Here is a 15,943-nt window from a genome sequence, read left to right as displayed (position 1 = left end):
AAATACAAAAAAACAACCCTGCTAATGATGAGCCTGTCTCGCTTGGGTTCCTGGCAGAGTTATGGAGAAGATTATTCTGGGAGTTGTGGAAAAATAGCAGACAGTGCAGTCACTGGTCAACATTCCTCGTGAGTTCTCGAGGGAAAAGTCTTATTTAATGAACTTAATCTCCTTCTATGACATGGTTACCCACCTAATTGATCAGTTTGGGTGTCACAATATAAGAAGGACGTAAAGTTATTGAAGAGTGACCAAAGGAAGGCTACGAAGATGGTGAAGGGTCTAAGGGCAAGATGAGGAGTAGCTGAGGTCCTTTGGTTTGTTCAGCCCAGTTTGATTTTCATAGTCCTGGGTGGAGCCTGGAGTCAGACTCAGTGATCCTTGTGGTTGGTCCCTACCAACTGGGGATGTTCTTTGATACTTCTAAAACTTCTAATTCCTTCATGGTTTTGAATTTGTTTAATATTTCCAATTTATAAACAGCTCTGGCTGTGACCGCTCTGTGCTAATATAACAATTTAGAGATAAGGCTAAAAGCAGGAAGAGGGCTGGCTGTGTTTCTCCCATTATTTTACCCCTAGTAGTTAGTTTAGGTGAAGCCGCTGTGAATACTGCCATCTATGGGTTACTTTTTGAAGTGAATTTGAGAAGAACTTTTCCTGGAAATGATCAGTTAGCATAATTTTAATTCATTGACATGGAGATGACCCCATATCAAGGAGTAACAGAGAGCAGAAAAATGCTATTCTAAAGGAGAAAGAAAACTGATCATAAATCATGGTGAATGGTTGCATTTAGAATGGAAATGGAGACTCATTCAATTTATTTCTCTTCTGAGTTTTAATTAGTATAGGCTTTCCAGTAGATGAAGCTAGGTATTTCACCAGGAGATTCATCTTTTCCTGTTAGCAGCTCTAACATAAATTAAGGCCTGAATGCATCTTGTTAGATTGTATTAAATCAAGGTACTCTGGGTCCTTCCATTCTGATCTAATCTACATATGTCTGTTAACTAAAATGAGTTTAACTTTTTAATTAATGTTCTGTCGACATCTTCTAACAAAGTCATTAAAGTACTGGCTTTTTTGGAACCAAAATAGCATTAAATGAATAGCAAAGAAACCACATAAACTGTTAAGACTTTCCTGCCTTAAGGACTTAGTGAGACATTCAGTTCTTTTGTTGCTACCCCTCTGAGTGATAACTGCTAGTGGGAAACTTCACTGAAAGGACTGAAGGGAATTTTTTCTCTATTTTGGATTACACTGTCTCTTTCATTCACTCCAAAATATAATCAGTCTCCTGTGACAGTTGTGCCTGAATGAATGGAGAGCTTCTCAGAAAAGGTTTTAATAGGAAGAGGGGATATCTGGTGCTCATTCAAGCTATTCTACTGCAATGAAACCCTTTATTTTCATTGCTTTTTGGGATAACATTTTTAGTCATAAAACTTCATATCCTGTGTAGTGATTTAGCAGTTAGCTGTTCATACTGCCATCTGATCTTGACTTCTTGCTGCCAGAGCTAGGAAAAAGGCAGTGGCAGATACAGCTTTCAGTAGTGTCCTGCTCTGCTGAGGTGATGGTTCCTGCATACTGACTTCCACCAGTCTTCTGTGTGGGCGCAGTCATTGCTAAACATTGTTATAGCACCATTCTAATTGGTGTTTCTGCACATTTTTTCTTCTTTGTATCTGTCTGCAGAAGAAATTTGGCATAGCAGCACCAGTCCTGATGGTGTGCACATGTGGCCTCGTATTTGTTGTTACCATTCTGACAATATTACCCCAACCACATATGAGAGGGTAAGGGAGGGATTTCATGAATCTTCTCACCTGCAATAGAATATTGTGTCCTAAAACTTCAGCACAGGAGTGAGCAGTGTCTTACACTAAGACTATGAGTGTAGTCTTAGTCTTACCCTAAGAGCTAAGGGTTCAGTCTCCTTTCAATCTCAGCAACCATGACCAGTCCATCATGGGCTGAATACCTTCCAGCCCTGTCCCTCATGGAGGGAGGTTTCATTCATGCAACCTAATGCCATGCTCTTAGTTAACAGAGAGCTCTGTTAACTCTTGTTAAACCCTTAAGTTTTTAGAGCAGCTGCATTTCTTTTTACTCTGATTTAATTATTCTTGATACGTTAACTCCAGGTCCTAAATTTTCACTTTTATATTCCTGATCTTTGACCAAAAAAAAAAAAATCCTGCAGCAGTAGCTTCCTTTTCCCTTTCCAGGAAAAGGGTGTGCTCCCTCAATTTGGTTTGATTGGATGAAGCTAGCTGAATGCATCGATCTCACTTATTTACAAAGGTGGAGATCTTTGGGGGGAGGATTTTTGCCTTTATCTGATCGGGACACTGCAATTCAGCCAGACATCGTTCTCCAGGCTGCTGTGTGTGAATGTAAGGCTGCTTCACTCTGCAGCTGCTCTCAGGCGAGGAACAATCTGGGGAGGAAACATGCTAAGATACACAGTGCATGTCCGAGGAGAATGGCTGGCAGTGCCATGCCCACACGGCACGAACACAGTTGGGTGGCTGGGAAAGGAGGCTGTGAGGCGGTACATGAAGAACAAACCTGATAACGGTGGATTTACCTCAGTGGAAGAAGTGAAGTTTTTTGTTCGGAGGTGCAAGGGTCTCGGCTTGCTGGATCTTGATGATACAGTGGAGGATGCCCTGGAGGACAATGAGTTTGTTGAAGTTGGTAAGCGAAACCTTAGGCGACGTGTGACAGAATGATTGCATTGGTGCCTGAGTCAGCAGCTGCGTTCTAGTTCATCTAAAGTTGTATCTGAGACAGTGTCAAAGATTTGTATGGAAAAACAACCAAATGCAACCTTTGTTAGTAAGAACTATTTCAGGTTTAGAAGTCATGGGACACTGTGTACAACCATCTATGTAAGATGTCATATACTGTTGATGATTGAGATATGGAGCACGTCCAGACATTGGACTGTCCTGTTTTCACCTTTGAAGTACATAAAATAAACTACATGAATGCTAATTATTTTCATGGATGCATACAACCATGTTTGGTGCTGACAACTGCAAATATAATACTTAATGTTATGTACCGTAATTAATAACGTATTCATCTATCTGTAGAATATAGTTAGATTCTGTTCCTATTCACTTTGCATATATCTCTTCTAGTTATAGAAGGAGATATAATGTCTCCAGACTTCATACCATCTCAGCCAGAAGGAGTTCATTTGTATCCTTTTTTTGAATCTTTGAACATTTTATATTTCCAGATACACAGTTTTCTAGATTTCCACATTCTTGAAGTGTTACTTCATTCTTAAAACACTTTGCCAGCTCTAATCAAACAAACGCTACTGCATGTGACATCTCTTTTGCCCTTTATTTTCCTTTACAGAACTTTCAGATATAGCAAATATCGAGAACCAGAACAGGTAGGAATGGCCAACAATTGCCCAGCTCAATAATGATCTGCATTTATCAAAGCTTGTTGAGAGCTCAACCACTGCAGTACTCATGACACTGGTGGCTGTCAGTTCTGCTGGGCCTAGAAACATGTATTATAATTTCCTTACTACGTTTTGTTATGATGTTCTTGTCTTATGGATGAGAGTGTGCACGAGCTTCTCATCATTGCTGAGCTCTGCAGCAATGTTTGTTTTGTTTTGTAACTCTGATCATTAAGCAATGTTACGTGTATATGTATCACAAACTAAAAGGTGGTTTCTTGGTGTAGTATATCTCTTTAGATGGCAACAGCTTAACAACGCAGGACTTGGTCAACTTAGGAAAAGGGCTCTACAAGATAAAGGTAAAGATTCTGAACAAATGTGGCTAAAAATTACATGTTTATCTTTCTACACTTAGAAATTACATGTGGATACATAAATTAATGTTCAAAATGCACATTTTCTAGCTCACTCCTGAAGCTGAAGTTAAAGTCAAGCAATCGCGAGAAGTGATTGAAAGGATTGTAAAGGAACAGACAGGTAAATAGTTTCATCTCTATTAATTGTTTTTGCCAGTCACTTTGAAAACTTTCTCTCCTTAACCAGAAATGTATGGTTCTTGCAGTTGTTTATGGAATCACCACAGGGTTTGGGAAGTTTGCCAGAACCATCATTCCAAACAGCAAACTGATGTAAGTTACGTATGCAGCTTTCTCCCTCCTTTCCTCTGGGGGAAAAAAAGAAGACAAAGCACTGTAGAGAAGCATGTTGCACACTGCATACTGCTTATTCTTCTGTGGCTAGACGAGAGGGGGCTGCTTTGCTGTTTCTGTTTTGTGCAAAACAAAAATTGCCTTTGAAAGAGCTTCTTATGCAACTCTTTTATTTTCTGTAGGGAGCTTCAAATGAACTTGGTTCGTTCGCATTCTGCAGGTAATGGGAAATTACTCGGTATTTTCCCTTTTTGTGCAGTTGATAGCAGGTCAGTAACTAAGCCCACTGCTGTTTCAGGTGTGGGGAAACCTTTAACCCCAGAGAGGTCCCGCATGCTGCTGGCACTGAGGATCAATGTCCTAGCAAAAGGCTACAGTGGAATATCCCTAGAAACCCTCCAGCAAGTTATTGAAGCATTTAATGGTAAAAAGATGCTTACGGAAAGCTCACATTGTTTGTTGTTGTTGTTATGTTTGTGTTTTCTGTTTTCATGTTCTCTTGAATTGGTAGTTGTGAGAAACCAGGACTCAGTCTTCTACAAGCTCAGGGGTAGAGGCTTTCTTGAAGAACTTGTGTGTGAGCAGAAATGTCAGGAAAGGTTAATGACTAAGCAGATAAGCTCAGGATTAAGCAGAAAGCTTCTGGCAGAAGCAGGATCTGAACCTGGATAATGTAGATCCTGGTTCACACCCAGCTTTAATGCCTGCTGAGGCATTCTAATATGGCAGTTGTGATCAAAGAGCATCTCCTCTTCCTGTGCAGGACTTGTCTTTGGGATAAACAGGGACTCTTACTGAGAGGACTCTGCACTGTACACGAGTTCAACTTCCCTTCTTCTTAGCAAAACCTGTAGAATGGAAGATTGCTCTAACGCTGTGACAACAGAGCCATGTTTATAAATGTGAGGCCTGAAGAATACAAGGCTTTGTACTGCTTAGCACTTCAAAAGAAAAGAAATAGGCTGGTCTCTTTGGTCCTTTTCTCTGGATTTCCTGGATCTCTTCATTTCACATAATCATAGAATCATTAAGGTTGGAAAGGACCTCTAAGATCATCAGGTCCAACCGTGAGCACCACCATGCCCACTAAACCATGTCTTGAGTAGAATCCTGGAATCATGAAGGCTAGAAAAGACCTTCAAGGTCATTAAATTCACACATTCATTGTGATTGAGGCAGGGAAAAAGGCTTTGGAGATGGTTCCTAGGAGTTACTCAGTGTTTAGTGGGCTGGTGGTAAGCCTGTGATGAGGATCTGAGAAGAGTGACATTTTGATGGTGCCATGTGCTTACAGATGCTATCACCACTAGCCCTGGTTCTCTCACTCCTAACAGAGCTGAATTCAAGAGGGAATCAATTTCTTTATAAACTGCAATTAGTCTGGGAGCAGGCATCAAACCTCTCCGCAAGAAGAGTAGTCCTATTTGTGCCACTGACCACAGCCATTAATTACAGAATATAACTGTGACAACCTACTTGCTGGCTTCACTGTTGTCCAAGGAGTATATCAAGGAGAAGCTCTAACAGGAGCTGTATTTGTTTTATTTCTAGCTTCCTGCCTGCCTTATATCCCTGAGAAGGGAACAGTTGGAGCCAGCGGAGACTTGGCCCCCCTCTCTCATCTTGCATTGGGATTAACAGGAGAGGGAAAGATGTGGTCCCCAAAGAGTGGCTGGGCTGATGCTAAATATGTAAGATTTAAGACTATTTGGATTTTGTTTACTGGTTTGAATTGGGACTAGGTTGTGCAGGTCATCCTCTACCTTAAGGAAGGTGGGTCCATGAGAATGGGACAACTGGCTCACATCCCTGGAGCAGAAATGAATGCGCAGCATGTCCAAAAGAAATACCATGTTATGTTATTACAATGTGAAATACTGCAGTGACATCATTTAGAGGTGGGCAGGATGTGATACCAGCTGTGAAGAGCTATTAGTACATTTTCAACTCCATAAACATCAATGCTGTTCCAACAAACCCAAGGTCAATTCAAAACTGCAAGGAGTAACTGGAGATTTATTGAAAGCAGTAACATTTCTAGTGCATTCACAGTGGCTTTAAGCAGATACACAGATTTGGACATTCAATTTTAGAAAGATTAACAGGGGTCACAGGGAAACTTTACAGCACCCTCCTTTACAGCAAGATGCCTTATAATGGATTTTTTTTTAATTTTTTTTTGTTATCCTATCAGCAGATTGATCTGGTGTTGAACATCTCCGAAACTAGGTTCTCTGATGTCTTTCATGGTAGTTTGCTTTTTCAAACACATCATTCCTATCTGTAAATATTTGAACACCAGATTTATTTGTAGATTGATAACTGTATCATCACAGTAGGCTGCAGAAGTAGCAAGAACTACGTGTGGAGAGGAGATAGGGAGGAAGGAGACCAGCATGTCCTGGATCTTCCATTGTCTGATGTTAGAGGGACCTCACTTATTCATTTATGAACCTATGTCAGGCAGAGCTATCATCACAAGGTGTTTCCAGCCTTCTCTCCTATTACTCTTTCCCACCAGATAATGTATGGTAGACGTTAATGGGTTGTGTCAATATCTCATAGTAGTGTTCCTATTGCCTTCTTTTAATGATACTGGGAAATGAGCTGCTAGTTTAGAAGCCCAAAAATGCTGTCCCTTATTTAGCCCAGAAGAAAAATTAGTCTAAATTATTTGTAATATAAAGTTTTTTTCTTCTTTCACTTGGGGATTTTTTTTTATTTTGTATTAATGTACAGAAGCAGTTAAGCTTTTAAAGTTTGTGGTATTGAATTACTGAAATATATATATGTGCATGTCTCTTTTCATTGAACTCCTTCACAGGTCCTCGAAGCCCATGGTCTGAAACCAATTATCTTGAAACCAAAAGAGGTAATAAAGGGTAATGTCAGCTGTTGAAAAGCAAGTTTAGTCAATCACTAGCTGCTTTATACTTGAAGCCTGACATGAGCCAACAGTCTTTTTAGATCAAGCTTCAGAAAGGTATTTGAAGTCAGCCACGGGGAGGGATGCCAGAGACTCCATTCACCAGCAGAGCTTATGGCAGCATTTCCATTGCAACTCCCATGTGTGTTGGATTCAGTAAAACCACAGCTAAACAGAAGCTGTGACTGTAAGGCTTCAGGCCAGCAGACAGATAAGTCCCATCCTGCCTCCTGCCCCCATTTCAATGCCAGTGATAGAATCCAGTCCTTTTGCAAGCAGTAACTGTAATGGATCTCCAATGCTCCTGACCATCAATGGAAGTTATTGCAGTAGCAATCCCAATAGTCATAGCAGATGTATTCCTTGCAGCACCAGTGCAGATCTGTCCTTCTGGTTGCCAGCCAGCTATTCACTTTGCTGTCAAAACCTGGAGGTCTTGTATTCACATCTGTCCTCATTTTACAACCTAGGCTTTGTGATTTGTTACAAATGTGAATTTACACATAGGTTTGTATTGCATCCTTAGAGAAGATGGCTCCTATTAGTGGGTTATAGAATTCTGAAGGCTTTTGCTGTGGACAACTTTAGAAAAAATGCATAATTTCACTTTTAAAATATGCCTTATGATGTTTAGTGTGCAGCCACTAATAGTAACATGAGTGGATTGTGCTGTACTTTATCAAGTACTATCTCAAATGGGATTTACCTCTCATTGTGTCACCCTACTCAACTTGAAATCAGTTCCAAATGTGGTGTTTATATTGTCTGTGTGGTGACTGAAGAGGGGCAGCCATCTTCCAAAAAACACTTCATCTCATCCCAGAACAGCTAAGAAGTCCTCTGAAGGCACCTCTCTGCCCTTTGACTGAAGCTAGAGTTCATGTGACAGACCTGAACCACACAGCTGACTTCTAGGTGGTTAAAATCAAGTGAAATTAACCTCACTTTAAGTAACAAGTTTACCTGGGAACACTGCAGATTTGAGGTTTGTGGAGTCCTCTGGTATGGGGCCTCAGAAGCTGTAAAATAACAAGAACAGTAGCAGCAGGAAGCCAAATCTAGTATCTCCTATAGGGAAACAGAAGACACTCATGTTTGTTTAGAACAAAGCTGTACTTAACTTTAAGTGCACTCAACAAATCTTTCAAAGCAGTTAAAATTTTTAATTTTTTTTCAACTCTCCATTTCCTTGTTATGACTGTTTTTGCACACCCCATGATCCTAACTTCTTTGGTTTAATGACTTAAGAAATTAAAAATAAAAATAAAAAAAAAAAAAATCACTTCCAAAGCACTTGGAAAAGGCTTTTCATTTTAAGTTTGAAGTAACATGAACTAAACCTCCTTCTTGGAACCACTGGAATTCCAAGGTTGTCTATAATGACTTAGCAGGGTCATGAACATTGACAATTTATGTAGCAAAAATACTTGGTCAAGCTGTGCTTACAATGATTTTCTTCAGGACAATCCAGAGAGCTCAGATTTAAATAACTTTTGTGAGAAAGAGAATCATCATAGAGATGGAGAATGATCGCAGTATGTGGACTTGGTTAACATCTGTTCTGTCTTTGAAGGGCCTGGCTCTCATCAATGGGACACAAATGATCACCTCGCTGGGATGTGAGGCAGTTGAAAGAGCCAGCGCCATTGCTAGGCAAGCAGACATAGTGGCTGCCCTTACACTCGAAGTCCTGAAGGGTACAACTAAGGCCTTTGATACTGGTGGGTGCTGAGCTTTTCTCTGTTTACTGGCAGACATTGGAGAGAGGCAAAGCCGAACAGTCTCATTTGTTTTGCTAGACATCCATGCTGTGCGTCCACACCGAGGGCAGGCTGAAGTGGCATTTCGGTTCAGGTCCCTTCTGGATTCTGACCATCATCCATCAGAAATAGCAGGTAAATAATGTCAGCCTTCAGTGTGCCAGGTTGCACAGGTCTTACAACTGTAGTACATTTGCTTTTGTGTGAGGGATATTTGGTTTTTGTCCTCTTGCTCTTCCTAGAGAGCCACCGATTTTGTGACCGAGTTCAGGACGCATACACAATGCGCTGCTGCCCTCAGGTAAAAATCGACTTTTATTTCCTTCCCTACCAATAGAAAAAATGATATCAGAGTTCCCACCTCAGAAACACGGTCACCTATGCATTTTGTCTGACTTCATTAGAGGAAAAAATTATTTTTCTTCTCCCTTACTTCAAAGTTCCTATTAATAGTTGATGTGTAATTTGCTGATCCCCTGCACACATTTGTGTTTGGATCTGAAAAAGGCCCAGCACTGGAAGCAGAGGAAAGGTGCTGGTTTCCCCATGTGCAGGTGTTGTAGAGTATTTCTTCTGCATTGATGCTAAGACCTTGAACTGGGGAAAGGTGTTTCTGGAGAGACACAGAGTGACAAAATTTTTGTGTATTTGTAGAGTCTCAAACATACTTGATGAACTCAATGCCCTGAGTTTTAACATGTGCAAAACTATTAAATCAGTGGAATTACCAGCTAATTAGCTGGTTAATAAGACTTCTCATTTTCTGTGGGGGATTTTTAAATAACTTTCCCCTAATAAAATTTATGTCACTGATGAAGTATCTTATCTTCCATTTAGGATGAACAAACACAAACAACTAAAGAATGACTTATTTAGTGCTACTGCCATCATAACAGAAAACCAAGTCTTCCAGGTGTCTAGGGTGGGTAGTGTCCCACAGCGGCACTGATTTTAAGAGCAAATCCAAGATTGTCTTCAAGTGTGGATGTAGAGACTGGGACAGTGGGAAAGAGAGCACCTGCAACTGGGTCAGCACCGTGAAGATGAACTAAGTGCAGACACTCAGCACAGATGCTATGTCTTTTCTTCCAGGTCCACGGAGTAGTAAATGATACAATTGCTTTTGTGAAGGACATCATGACAACTGAAATCAATAGTGCCACGGACAACCCTGTATCTTTATATGATTTTATTTCTTTGCACACTTTTATCTGTCCTTTTTTATCTGTTGTTGTTTTTTGTTTTTTTTTTTACTTTTTCCTAAGTAATTATTTGCATATGAGGCAAGAAAGAAAGTCCTATAGACTTCAATCAGTAGCTACCACTAGCTGCCATCAGTGCATGCAAGTGTGTGTTGAGGCAAGGAAACCATTTGTAATTTCAGTTTAGTGCACATTAAAGATGTACAAGACAATACTCTATATGCTTATGTTGAATAGTAGAATGGTGGGGCTTAGCAATCAAATGGACTTAGATGGATGATGACTTGTCACGTGAAACATCTGGTGGTTCAACATTAGTGAGACCTGCAATCCAGGGCAAGATTTGTGCTCCATCAAGGAAGGCAGACAAAATGTGTGTGATCAGTAGGCCTCCTCATAGTTCAGCGAGGCTGGGTTCTTCTCAGCACTATAAAGATGCTCTAACATCCCACTGTGATCTGCCAAGCAGTGCTGCTTGTTACCTAATACTCTACCTGCCTCAGAGAGAATCCACCAAGCAGCTGTGCTAGGATCCAAACACATGTTTCTATACAACCCTAGTAATTCCACTCCCTAACTGAACACTTCTCTTCGTCCAGTCCATTTGAAAAAACACATGTCAAAACTGTCTACAAGTTTGGAGAACTGAGACTGGATAATACAATATATCTGCAAATAAAAGCCTACTGGTACAAATATTCCTTCAGATAAGGAAGATGGCATATCTGTCATGTAAGCTCTATTCATTTATGTTTGTGCCTTAACTTCTCCTTCAAGATGGTGTTTGCTGAAAGAGCAGAGACCATTTCTGGAGGAAATTTTCACGGTGAATACCCTGCAAAGGTAATTAAGCATATGGAGAAAAAAGACATCTTTGTTTCTGTTTAGTTTTCCTGTCGTTTGACTGAATGAGGAGATCTTTTATAGGCTTTGGACTACTTGGCAATCGGTGTGCACGAACTCGCTGCAATTAGTGAAAGAAGAATTGAGAGGCTCTGCAACCCTTCGCTCAGCAAACTGCCAGCATTTTTAGTCACTGAAGGAGGTCTGAACTCTGGCTTCATGATTGCTCACTGCACAGCAGCTGCCCTGGGTGAGTGCTTAAGCAATATCAACAGAGCAAACCAAAGACCAGTTTATATTGAAGCAGTTGTAATTTCACAGTTGTCAAGGGATCTGCTCCTGTTTTCCTTCTCTTTTCCACATGCTTTGAGCTGGCTGGGTGTGATGTCTGAGCATTCGTTGCAGCTGCAATTATTTCAGCTCGGGGTTTTTTTGTTCTCCACTGCTCCATGAGAGCACTTACTGCTCTGAGGTGGACTTTGGGAGTGCTTGCATCTTGATGGGCTTGGTAGAGAGCACTCTGATGTTGCCAACCCATGAGCTCCAGCTGAAATTGGTGAGAGTTATGCAACCAGCAGCCTGCACATTGGCTCAAATAGGGCTGTAAAACTCACAATAAACACTGCAGGTAACACATACAACTGTCCAAGCCACTCTGCAGAACCCAGAGCCTCTGCCTGAATAGGGTTGGTTTCTAAATGGGAGAACCTTTATGCCTAGATTCTCACAGGGACACCACTTGTCTCAAAGCCAGGCTGAATTACTTGGTGTCTCCAACCAATGGCCAGGTGCTTACAGCAGTATCAAACTACAGCTTGGAGAGATTGGATTTCCCAGGGCAGGGTGTTGGAGCAACATGCCAAAAATAAGCACTAGTACATTTTTCCTCTAGTACTCATGACTAAAGCAACAACAAACATGCTGGCCTGTGGTACACTGCAGTTCACAGGGAGCCCACATGAAGACAAACATGCTGTAAGCACAGGGTAAATTGCAAGTGGGGGATGCAAACAACCAGGAATAGAGGTCACTGGAGTAGATAAATACTTTGCAGAAAACTAGTCAGTGAGCTACACTCGAAGACTGGTATTGGTGGCCTTTTTCAAAGGCAATGGCAGTTTTCAAGGTGTTCCTTACAAAGTACTCAGCTATAACATTGATGCATTCTCCAAAAAGAAGTGAAGGTTGGACTCTCCTGCAGCCTGTGGTAGTGGATGGGCCCTTTTTTCCAGGCTGGCCAATGCTTCTAGTATCATTATCTGTTCTGCCCTACATTTCCTCATGGGGTTTTTGCAGTTTCAGAAAACAAAGCCCTGTGCCACCCTTCCTCTGTGGATTCTCTGTCCACCAGTGCTGCTACGGAGGACCACGTGTCCATGGGAGGATGGTCTGCGAGAAAAGCACTGAGAGTCATTGAGCATGTGGAACAAGGTAACATTAAAATGCTGATTTCCAGATAGATCTTATACACATAACCAGATTAAGATATTAGTGCCATTCTATTCAGATGTGGTTTGGGGAAAAAAAAAAAAAAAAAAGGCTTAATTCATTAGAAATAACTTTTAAAATGTTTTATTAAGTATATACTTTAACAAACAGTTGGATCTTTAAAGAGAGATGAGGCAAACCCAGGGCTGTGTTTCTTATGAAAGAAAACTGCTAATACAGGCTTCTCAGCAAAACTTTCCTCTCTTGGTTGGAACAACAGCTTGCTCTCTTGCTTTTTTATTCTTTTATTTATTCATTTGGCAGAGGATGTGCTTAGATACAGCTGTTAGTGAAAGTACACTGTAATACACAGCACACAAACACTGAACTCATTTGCCCATACGTGTGAGCGCTCTGGGCTGTGCAGATCACATCAGATACACCAAACACCATGGAGAGATTGGTGAAGGAAGCCTCGCCTTGAGCTGTGCCTGCTGAGTGTCTCTCCTGCTGTTGTGATTTCTAGTCCTGGCCATAGAGCTGCTCGCCGCCTGCCAGGGCATTGAATTCTTACGCCCCCTGAGAACGACCACCCCATTGGAGAAGGTCTACGACCTCGTGCGCTCGGTGGTGAGGTAAGATCAGATAAATGCCTCAGGTGGGGGTCACCCACTCCTTCAGAGGCCCGCTGCTGACGGTGCCAGTGGTTAATGTTTGGCCAACTCACTGCAGGCCTTGGATGAAGGACCGTTTCATGGCCCCGGATATTGAAGCTGCTCAGAGGCTGCTGGTGGAACAGAAGGCGAGTGCTGGCTTCTGGCAGGTCGGTGTGGCCTGGCCTTAGGGGCAGCTGCAGCTCCGCTCAGGACATGCCCCTCACTGCTGGAGCCAGAGGCAGTGCCAGGGAAGGGGGGACTCTCTCTGGGTGCTGATCCCCATTCAGAGGGGCTGCATGTGCTCCCCAGCCGGGCGGCTCCTGGGCATGGTAAGAGGACAGGGGTGGGGGAACAGCAGCAGCCAAAGGTGCTAACCCACGCCAAGTGTTTGCACAGCTGTGGGACTGTAGAATCTCTCTTATTTGTTTGTAAAATGTAACAAAACAATTCTGGAGAGTAACCAAATGGAATAAGATCTCAGTCTCTCCACTGTAAAGCTTTTGATCTGCAGCTGTCTTGCTGTCCTTAAAGAAGAGACAAAGGAAACTGTAGAACTCTCCTTTTCTGCCTTGAACAGCAGCCACCACCCCCTTCCCTTTCTCTTTGGCCATTTCAGCTGCCATTTGTTTCCTTGGCCCTCTCATGACCCAGTGATGTAGTAACAAATAGCAGTGATCCTCTCCCAGCTGTTACATGCTGAGCATTAACCTGGCCACAAGACACGATGCGACTTTTTCATCTCACATCCTTTCACTTTGTCCTCCCAGAGCTGTATCTTTCTCTATCCCCTCTCAACTCCATCCTCATGCTCTTCTCCAACCCTCACTCTGGCTGCCTAGCTGTTTCTGCTGATCACCTACCTACCACCAATGCATGCAGGTCTGTAATTCTCACCTACATCCCATTAACTTTCCCACAGGGTTTCCTGAAGTTGTGTGCTGATGTCTGACTAAGTATGAATTTTATTTATTTATTTGTTTGTCACTCACCTGTTTCACTCTCTGATTTCACAGGTGTGGGAAGTAGTTGAACCTTACATTGAAAAATATAGGAGAGAAAACATCCCTGAATCCAGACCTGGTTCACCAACAGCTTTCTCCCTGGGATTGCTGGAAAGAAAAACACACGATGGCCACAACCACACGCATCACAACGAACTGTAACAATTGCTCTCCTCAGATACAGAGCAGACCCAGGACCTGCCCTGAGTGTGGCTGTTTCACCAAAACTCAACGTGGTTGCTTCAGGTGGCCCAAAGAAACCGTTTGTCTCACTCGGGAGCACATAGCAGCAGTAAAGAAACGGCTCCCTAGTTCCTTTCCATGGGATAGACAGCTTGGTCATTATAGTATGGATCTTATTAAACACCCTGAGCTTACAAACACAAAACATTCAGACTCCTGCTGAAATCAGTGGATGTTTTACTCAGTGCCTTCTGTGTTTTTGTCAGCTCTTTGCTTGTATTCTCTGTATCTCTGCCAATGATATTGAACAGCTGAGACTTGTTATTTTTTTTTTTTTTTTTTTTTTTCCCCTTTGGAAAACTGCTGTAGTACTCTCCATTCTGCCATGAGCAAAATTATCTTAACGCTTAACCCTTTCCCCCTTTGTCCCTCCAGCACTGTGCACATCTTATGTAAAGCATACAGATTCTTGTATAACAAAAGCATTTTGGAGACAGGTGCTTCACAAATCAAAAGAGCTCTGTGCTGTGGTGATTACTGCTCCAGAACAAAAACACTGCATTCTGACTATGGACTACATTTAATGCAGCTTTCCAAGACCTATGGACTTACACCTGCAATAAATGCAGAAAGGTTCCACATATGGCTACAGCAATGTATTTTCCTGTCACGATAAAAGGTGTTAAAAGCAAGGGCTTAGCTTAGAAATAAGCAGCCCAGGTGACAAAGAGACCTGCAAAGGGTAATGATGGTTTCTGGGAGAGCAGGAGGAGGAGTTGTGGGAGCAGTGGATGTGAACCAGCACTGGAGACCTGCACTTCCACTACTTATTGGGCATCCAGTTGGCTGCTGGTGGCCCTGTTCCACATTGAAACTTGTGTTGTAATGTGCTCCATGTTACAGCATCGACCTCTGGCACAGATTTTGTGTGTTTTGCAAGGAAAGAGTCAGGACTTAGGCTTCCCATCATAGCACAGTGACGACATTTAAGGGCCAGTTAAAAAAAAGTGACCTCGACAATACTGGCCTGATGATCACAGCCATAGGGGGTCCAGCATGGGCTGGAAACCCTCCAGGCCATCAGCTATGTTGCAAGGGGTAGCCAAATTACTAGTATGGGTCTACCCATACGTGTCTTTGGGTCTTGCAGTGGGAAGTATGCCCTGAGAATGGGACACACACCCACTGGCAAGCCAGCAGGGAGACTTTGAACCTGGCCAGGAAAAAGCACAAGTTGTGCAGGGTTGCAAGGTCCTGCCCTGTCCTACTGAGAGACAACTAACTTTTGGCCTGTCATTCCAAGTTACAAACATGAGTGTGGTGATGGGTCTACAGCTCAGCAATAAGCAGACCTGGGAATTAGGACAACCCTATGGTGTGCGAGGTCCAATCCTCTGGTCTCTATCTTTCCCCCATGTGCCAAATCTGTCTGCACGCTTCCAGCTACAGACTCTGCAACAAACTTATCTCAAGCTCCTGCTGAAGCTCTTCCATCTCACAGCCTGCCAGCTGTTAAATAAAACCAGCTGTGATGATGATCCCCCTACAGTACAAGCCTGGTTGTTATACAACAATTTGGTTGTTATAACATTTGCCTTCAGCCTCAAGATACGGCTGAATAGCACAGTTTCTCCAGCAGCAAAACTAGCAGCCCTAAACAGTTCCCCACTGGTTGCTGCTATAACCTCAGATGTAGGAAATAGCACCCAAGCAGCATGAATGCAAGGAAAACCAAATGTGAACAAAGACACGTGGCTTACATTCTGTATGTTAACAGATAACCCCATGGCTCAGAG

At 42.3% G+C, this 15,943-nt stretch overlaps 1 protein-coding gene across 1 annotated transcript; it reads left to right on the top strand.

Annotated features, from left to right (window-relative positions):
* Window positions 1-74: 74 nt before the first annotated feature.
* On the top strand, window positions 75-14,788 carry HAL (histidine ammonia-lyase). The gene is made up of 20 exons (XM_010709347.4): window positions 75-2,708; window positions 3,158-3,218; window positions 3,393-3,420; window positions 3,723-3,797; window positions 3,903-3,975; window positions 4,061-4,127; window positions 4,331-4,368; window positions 4,447-4,572; window positions 5,700-5,839; window positions 6,973-7,020; window positions 8,648-8,795; window positions 8,874-8,969; window positions 9,077-9,135; window positions 9,927-10,007; window positions 10,814-10,879; window positions 10,964-11,129; window positions 12,176-12,310; window positions 12,834-12,942; window positions 13,040-13,109; window positions 13,977-14,788. Exons 1-20 carry the CDS (start codon window positions 2,462-2,464, stop codon window positions 14,124-14,126), a joined length of 1,983 nt encoding a protein of 660 aa, XP_010707649.1. The 5' UTR covers window positions 75-2,461; the 3' UTR covers window positions 14,127-14,788.
* Window positions 14,789-15,943: the final 1,155 nt, after the last annotated feature.

The sequence above is a fragment of the Meleagris gallopavo genome, chromosome 1 (assembly GCF_905368555.1).
Source record: "Meleagris gallopavo chromosome 1, MGAL_WU_HG_1.1, whole genome shotgun sequence".
NCBI classification, from domain to species: domain Eukaryota; kingdom Metazoa; phylum Chordata; class Aves; order Galliformes; family Phasianidae; genus Meleagris; species Meleagris gallopavo.
Note: the sequence above shows the minus strand (reverse complement) of the source record. Positions and strands in the feature narration are given on the sequence as shown.